This window comes from Pseudorasbora parva, chromosome 1, assembly GCF_024679245.1.
Source record: "Pseudorasbora parva isolate DD20220531a chromosome 1, ASM2467924v1, whole genome shotgun sequence".
NCBI classification, from domain to species: domain Eukaryota; kingdom Metazoa; phylum Chordata; class Actinopteri; order Cypriniformes; family Gobionidae; genus Pseudorasbora; species Pseudorasbora parva.
Window position 1 is genome coordinate 59,703,454 of NC_090172.1, and position 7,693 is coordinate 59,711,146.

General features: G+C 38.6%; 1 protein-coding gene across 1 annotated transcript; it reads right to left on the reverse strand.

Annotated features, from left to right (window-relative positions):
• Window positions 1-1,710: 1,710 nt before the first annotated feature.
• tmem256 (transmembrane protein 256) lies at window positions 1,711-7,685 on the reverse strand. The gene is made up of 4 exons (XM_067447010.1): window positions 7,521-7,685; window positions 7,293-7,330; window positions 6,351-6,431; window positions 1,711-2,223 (listed from the first exon to the last, which is right to left on the reverse strand). The coding sequence occupies exons 1-4, from the start codon at window positions 7,600-7,602 to the stop codon at window positions 2,080-2,082; spliced, it is 345 nt and encodes a 114-aa protein (XP_067303111.1). The 5' UTR covers window positions 7,603-7,685; the 3' UTR covers window positions 1,711-2,079.
• Between the last annotated feature and the right edge of the window lie 8 nt (window positions 7,686-7,693).

Genomic DNA, 7,693 nt, shown 5'->3' on the forward strand with positions numbered 1-7,693 from the left:
TATAATATTGATTTCATCAGGCTCCGAAAATTCTTCAAAAAAAAAACCCACAAAAAAAACCCCCACTTCTCAGCAGCCATAGTCCTGCGTCTTCAGAACCGGGTCTTAAACGCACCACCGTTTCCATTTAAAAAATGTTTTGCAACATTTTGTCGAGGCTGAACGCATCCAAGATGTGCAAGTAGATGAATGTTGTATGTGCAAAAAAAACAAAAAAAAACTAAACTAAATCGAAAGACTAAATTCAAAATGTTCATTATATAAAGCGATCTTTATACTGACACAATCCACTTGCCTTTCACACAAAACTGCAGTGGCCATGTTTACGGCACAAAAAAGTCTGGATGGCATTTTTGAATGAGATTCTAACATTGAAGAGTGTATGACAGCTTTTGAAGCAGCACATCAGAAAGAATGATGATCTTTTCATGGGGATGCAGGGTTGAACAGAGACTGACATGTTGACGTGAAACGGTATTAACACTCTACTGTGGGATGATTGACGCCTAGAAAAGAGAGCGGGAAAAAGGGGGTCTGAGTAATCATATCAGTGTGTGGGCATTTCATTCAAAGCAAAAAAATCTCCCACACCTTCAGACGACGCCTCTTTCGACATCAGAGGTCATGCTAAATCAGACTGGGAAATGAATTGGCACTGCCCACACAAGCGAGGGGAAGTGCGAAATGTCAGTTGGCGTTCAGGGGAGGAAGCGAAGCCACATGAATACAGACAGAGAGAGACTTTAACTCCCGTGAGTCGCAATTAACAACACCCACCTCCCTGCCACTGACCGCTTCTTACCGAACTGTAGTGAAAACGAGTTGCTTGCCCACAGCGCTGCCCCTTAGACGCTGGCTCAAACACCGAAAGATCATTCAAGCACGATGAGAATTTAACGACCGAATGACCACTGCAATGCATTGGTTGCTTTAAACATCGATTTTTACTGGCTGCATCTATCCACAGAGCCAGGGAGGAGACACTTAACACGGCCTTGTGAAGCGGAGCGCGATGTATATACGCCTTTATGGATTTTAACAAGGAGGACCATGATCTGACTTCAGTAATGAGCGACTGGTGGAATTCCCAGTGCTATTGAAATGTCAGGGAGGAGGAAACAATGAAGAAACTTTGAGCCGTAGAGACGCTTATTATACATGCATAGCTGAAAACGCCTTTAGTTCTTCAAATATAAGCATGAATGTCTTTCTTTCTTTCTGAAAGCACAGAGGAATGTCTTATTCTTCCATCAGCACAGTGAAGAGTGGACTAAAGTGGCTTGATTGCCTTGCCCTGATTTGCACGGCTCTTCTAATAGCCTGAGTTAATGAGGGTTTTACGAGTGGTGTGATCACTTTATTGGGACGTGCTGCATCAATAGAAGCCTCTCTCCGCAATGGAGTTGGCTTATGAAGCTGCCCTTGCAAATTGACCTGAGGATTTATAAAGTCGTTTTCAAAGGTCCACAGCCCAGCTATGTCTCTGACAGTCACAGGCCCTGGAATTAAAACCTCATTGGATTTCACTTTTCATTTGAATAAAGATACGTTTGGACACTGGAAGCCCTAAAAGTGAGGTCTTCGGTAATGAACTGCTTTGTACTGTCATACACACAGGATCAAAGCCTGAAGGCTATTGAGTTCGCTGACCTGCGTGAGAGAGACGTTCACAGAGACATTTCCACCAGTATCAGAAGGTCAGACTGGCAATCAACTTCTCAGACGGGTTTATTTTGTTCAAACAGAGGAAACGTACGTACATACACTTTCAAGACATGAACAAACCCAGAGTCTGACTCATTCACAGTAATAAGCCACAAAGGAAAGCTTCTCAAACTTTTCCCCCCATGCTGACAAAATGAAGATGCCTGTGACAGTGTGAAGGGGAAAAAAAAGACATACGTTTGATCCCAAGGCCTTATCATCACTTCCCAGACGTTACTGAAAAGGGCTTAGATAAGATGTAAAATTCTCAACCCTTTTCTTCTTCAGCCACCGTATATCTCCTCTTTTCTTGTTCAAATGACAAAACAGAACATCATCTCTGAGAGTGCTAAAAAAATCACATGGAGTCAAAACTCAAAGAGCCATTGCAGCCCAGCCAACGATGAGCAATGAGCCTCCGATTGGTGCCAGCTTGCTGAAGCTGGGGTCGTTGGTTAAGGCCTGGTGGTAGAGCGGACCACAGAAGCAGCCCATGCCAGTGAAGAGGATCGCGCCCGCCTTAAGAAAAAAAAAAAGTGTGTTAATTTATGCGATTGCTTCCTGATCCAGTACACACTGTGCGATTTTGGGCTGTCCCAGATGAATGATTTCTGTGGTCGTTCCTCCTAAAATAAATACATTCAAACGAACATATAAAAGGTTCTGTGGGATTTATATTCACAGCTGCTGAGTGCAAATTCCAGCGCGACACTTCAGTTAACAGTCATAAAGTGCAAGATAAGATGTGTAGCTAAACTAAGCAGTCGAGTTACGATAGTTTAGAAGTTTTACACGAGTAACAGAAACATTCAGTTTGCAAAGACTGTATCAACCAATGCAGCTTTGGGAAGGGGAATATGCAGGTCAGGAAGGAGAAGGTGATGGAGATTAGAAACAGGTGTTGTGCTATTTAAAGGGGTGATGAATTGAGAAATCAACTTTCCCTTGAGCCTTTGATATATAAAAGGTCATCGTGATATAAGAATATCCTGTGAGTTTCGGAGCTGAAAACATCCTTGCTCATCAAAGAAAAGCTTTTATCGACGCCAGGCCCAGCAAACGATCAATATCAGAATATGTCAACCATTGACGTCGTAGAATGCAGAAACGCCGCCCCAACAGATGAATTTGTACGTCTGCTTCTGTAGCCCCACCCACTGACTCATGGAGCCAAATGGATCGCGCTACCGAGCAATACACATGCCGAAGAGAGCAAGATATTTTGCAGTGTCTGGTTGTGGAAGAACACAGTCGCTGCATAAGCTTCCTTCAGATCCTAATATTACACTGTAAAAAAATATTTAGAAAAAAAGTTACCTGGTTGCCTTAAAATTTTGAGTTCATTGAAATTGAATTAATACAATGAACATTTTTTGAGATTCGACAACCTTTATTAAAAGATTATTAAAAGATTGTTTAAACATATTGGGTAATTGTGTGTGTTTTATTTCTGATGACGCAGTGAAACATGCCAAATAGTGTTATTTTCATGATTTACCCATTTTTTTATGTGGTTCAGATACAAAAATATTTTGAGTTTCTATTTATTAAACAAATTTCCTTCATTGTATAAACTCAAATTTTTAATTTCAATAAACTCAAAATTTTAAGGCAACCAGGTTACTTACTTTTTTAAGTTAAACCAACAAAAAACAACCAAATTATTTTACAGTGTAGGAATGTGTGGTTGAACTTTATTTTTGATGAAGTTCCAGCTCACGTGCGTAAGACATTGCGCACTTGCTTCTATATTTGTTCCGATAGGAAAGGTGCAGCACACTTACGCCGGTTTCACACTGCACGCGTAAGCAGGGCGTAAGCAGTGAGTATTTTTTTCGGCGCTCATGTTAACAGATGAGTGCATTCACATCGGCAGCAGAGGCAGCGCAGCGGCGCGTAGCAGGAGCAGAGCAGAAGCGTCAGTGCCGCGATCGTTTCGGCGCCGGCTCTATTTTTGACGCGCTGCTCACGATGAATTAAGGCCACAGTACATTGTTCTGATCAAAATTAACCTGGTTAACATGAAAAATAACACATTTAACCATGAAATAATTTAGTGAAGTGTTCCGTGTGTTTCTCAGTCACCATATGACATCCGGCGCTGTGGAAATAAAGTCACTGCCATAAGTTTTTGCCTGAACAAACTAATTTTAAATAATGTATGCCAGTTTATCTTAAATTAAATATGAATTAAATTATGTATATATTATAACTATATGCTGGCATAAAAACAAAAACGATAAACAAAAGCACGTGGTGTCACAGGCAGTGTTCTTCAGAGTGCACCTGGAAAGACAGCAATGGACGACACTCGTCTCATCGTGGAGGTTGAGAAGCACACAGTTCTCTATGATCCACACAATTTGCTTTATAAAGACTTGCAAGTGAATGAAAAAGCATGGGAGGAAGTTGGTGAGCGTGACTTGGTGCTGATGGTAAGTCATTTTAAAGTGTTTTGGACAATCTTTCGTTGTCTCACGAACGAACAACTAAATATGGATAGATAAATAGAATGTACACACATACAGTATAGACATGTAGATAGACTATGATGTGCGTTATTTTGTCATTTAAAAAAAAAAAAACTTGTTTAGATAATTTGCTCATTTAGCCTACAACATATCATTAAGAAGTTTCCTCTTAGTTATTACAGTCATTTATGAATTATCTTTAAGAGGTTTATGATGGGCAATGCATGTCAATTTGATGCCTATCCAATATTTCAAGACAATTTCCTGAAGTTTCTCTTTTTAGCAGTGTGCTTTTCATGGACATATAGTGCGATGGCCTTTCTTCTATCAAAAACTCGCACTAAACGAAATAAAAAACATCAGAAACAAGTGAAACGATTTTTAAAAATAAAATTAGCTTCATGATAAATCTTTGCTTTTTTTTTACATTTCAAATACATTAAAGAGAAATGCAAACTTATCCATTATAGAGTACTCTGTACACAACTGCGAGGACAACTGCGCGCGACAAACGCTGCCTGTGTGAAAGCAAAAAGTGTGCGTGCTGCTACTGCTTTACACACACGCTGCTTCGGCGCTGCCTAAGACCTGCTTACGCGTGCAGTGTGAAGCCGCCGTTACGTGAGTAAAACATGTTCTTTTAATATGTGATAGTATTGCATCGTTACAGATCATATTGATTATGTGTACGTGTCTAACAGAACATACCGTAGCACGCTGTCACAGGCTGGAGAATCCTTTATTTGTTAATTCATTGCGATTTGGGATCAGACTCGGACATGTAACATTATGGGCCAGGGCTCGCAAAGCCCAACATTTGTGTTTTCCAGATGGGCTACCAAAACGTAAGCCCTTTTGACAGGCCGGTGTATCTTAAATAGTGAAATAACATTCCTTTCTTGGTCTGCGTTGTTCACTCTCTTGACTTGATATTTAAAGGGCGCGTGTGTGGTTCACGCTTATATCCACCGATCGGGCAGACCAAGTAATAAAAAATTATATTCCAATCAATTGTGGGTGGATGAGAGATTAAATCATTGTGTTTGTTTAATAAACACATTTTGTGAGCCCTGTGAGAGAATAATTCCGGTTGCTGCTTTTAATACAATTCCCACATGTACTGACAGGGGAGCTGAAGCTCATTAAATATGCAAACCTTCTCCTAGCCGTGGGCGTTTACTTCCAAGTCTCCAGTGCGGCACACCCATCGAAACCCAGCGTTCAAGAGAGAGCCTCAAAACCAGTGTAGAAAATAGCCTATTACTTATTATTTATGATGTTTTTGAATGTAAAAACCACACGAACGTCATTAGCTGACCTCAGACAACAGTATAAAAAATATATATATTTGTTTATATATATATAATTAAATTGCATACAAAGATTTTGGATGGCTAAGTTGGCTTGTATGTTTAGTGTGGTAGGGGGCCCAACCTCCTCATCTTTCATAGGGGCCAACATTGCTAGCCACGCCCCTGTCTAAGTTTATTAGATCCATGTCATACAGTGTGATTTGTAATGATCCTATAAGATTGCCGAAATCGTACAGTCTGTAGCAGGCATAAGCTGAGGTGCTTTCAACAGATCAAATATGATGTCATGTGTCAGAGTTGAGGAAAAGAAAACATCTTTATCCATTGATGACCAAATTAAAGTATTCTGATGAAATCATTCAATTTATGTTTCACAGAAAGGAAGGCGAGGTATGATTTTTCTTTGTTTATTATCATAGAATAACAATGCACAAAGTGCAGGAGACTTGTATCATCCTGTCCCTAAAGGGATTTATTTTATAATAATGACTTTTCACAAGGCTATTTGGCATATAAATTAATAAATGGACATGACATATTGATTTGAGTTATCTATTATTTAATACCATGAGAAACATTAGACAGAAGAGGGAAATAACAAGAGAAATTAACCTCTATTAGGAAATCAGTTTCCTGGGACAGCTGTCAATTATGAGGTTTAGAACCATTAGATAATATTTAATCACAGAATCACAATTAAATATTGCAGAGAGCCATATCTTTGATGCATATGAAATATATTAAGGGTATAATATATAAGATCTGGGACCAGCTAGGTGATTATCTTATTAATATCTCAATGATATCAGTAGTTATCATAACTACCATCATAACTGTTTATGTTGATGAGAGGTATGATTACCAGAGCTGGTTTCCCACAGCGAGCGGCTCCTAACAGCGCCAGACTGTGGTAGATGTGGTACTTGTTTGCTGTATCAAACAACTGAAGACACAAAAAGAACAGAACTGTTATGTTGTCTTGTACATGGTCCTGAATAAAAACTATAAATAACGCATCACATTTATAAATTTGCCTCTGCTTTTCTTAATAATGTGGGTTACATAGTGTAAAACAAAAAGGTAAAAAAAACCAAGCTTTGGTAAATCATAAATATGACAAAAGAAATAAGATACCAAATCATAAACATTATAATTATGAGATAAAGTAATAAAGATATACATGAAAGTATAATACTATGGCATAATTTATCATAAATCATATCATAAATTATGAAAAACTAAAAATGTCACTTATGTCAAAACGTTTTGTCATAATTGCCAAAAACGTTTTAAGTCATAATTATATCTTACCAAAGCAATTTTTCAAAGCCCTCAATGTGTACACAATAAACACAAATAAATAAAGGTTATTATAGATAATTATTTTGGCGTGTTGAACAATGTGATAAAGATAGAACACGCATAGAAAAATAAATAAATAATAAATATGACATAAAAAGTTACAATTATAAGATACCAAGTCATAATTATGTGCTAAAGTTATAAGGATAATAGGCTACTTGAAAGAAACACTAAGACTAAGAATATAACACTTAAGGCATATAGAAAATAAATTATCAAAATTATGAAATACTATGAGTCAAAAAGTTTGTTATACGTACGTCAAAACTGTTAGTCATAATCATTTTTTTTCTTATGTGGCAGAAATTGGCTTCTATACCAAATAAACTAAAATGTACACAATAAACCAGCGTTTTTGTATTTTTATTTTTTATACATAATTTTGACAAGATGAACAAAGTGACAAAGACAGAACATAAATAAGCAAATCTACTCAACTCACCTCTCTCTGGTAATCACTCGCTTCACTGTGTCGGAAGCCTGTCCAAAAAACAAACAAACACACTAAGGAGTAGCAGAAAAGCTTAAAACTTTGAGGTAATGTGCGCGCAGTCACGTCCGACCTGTCCGGTGCCCAGTCGTGCAGTATTTTGAGTCTTCTCGACGCGTTTATCGTCTGACCAGACCCGACAGCCAAACAAAACACAACCGGGCCAGAAATGACACTTACCGTGAGCTCCATAAGCACCTGCTGCGACTGCAAGAGCTCCAGATATCCCCCCTAGCTTCAGGACCAGCGAAGCGGCGTTCATGACTCCAGGAGTAACCAGGGAACAACTGACAAACACATGCAGGAAACTGAGGTCATTACGGATCTAACAGGAAGAACGATGCCATCAACTC

What these genes read in the sequence shown, in the direction of transcription:
- tmem256 (XM_067447010.1), bottom strand. Translation starts at nt 7,602, where the DNA reads ATGAACGCCGCTTCGCTGGTCCTGAAGCTAGGGGGGATATCTGGAGCT. An exon ending in AGGTGCTTATGGAGCTCACG is followed by an intron (nt 7,331 to 7,520) that starts GTAAGTGTCATT and finishes TTTTTTGGACAG; the next exon opens with GCTTCCGACACAGTGAAGCG. An exon ending in CGAGTGATTACCAGAGAGAG is followed by an intron (nt 6,432 to 7,292) that starts GTGAGTTGAGTA and finishes TTGTGTCTTCAG; the next exon opens with TTGTTTGATACAGCAAACAA.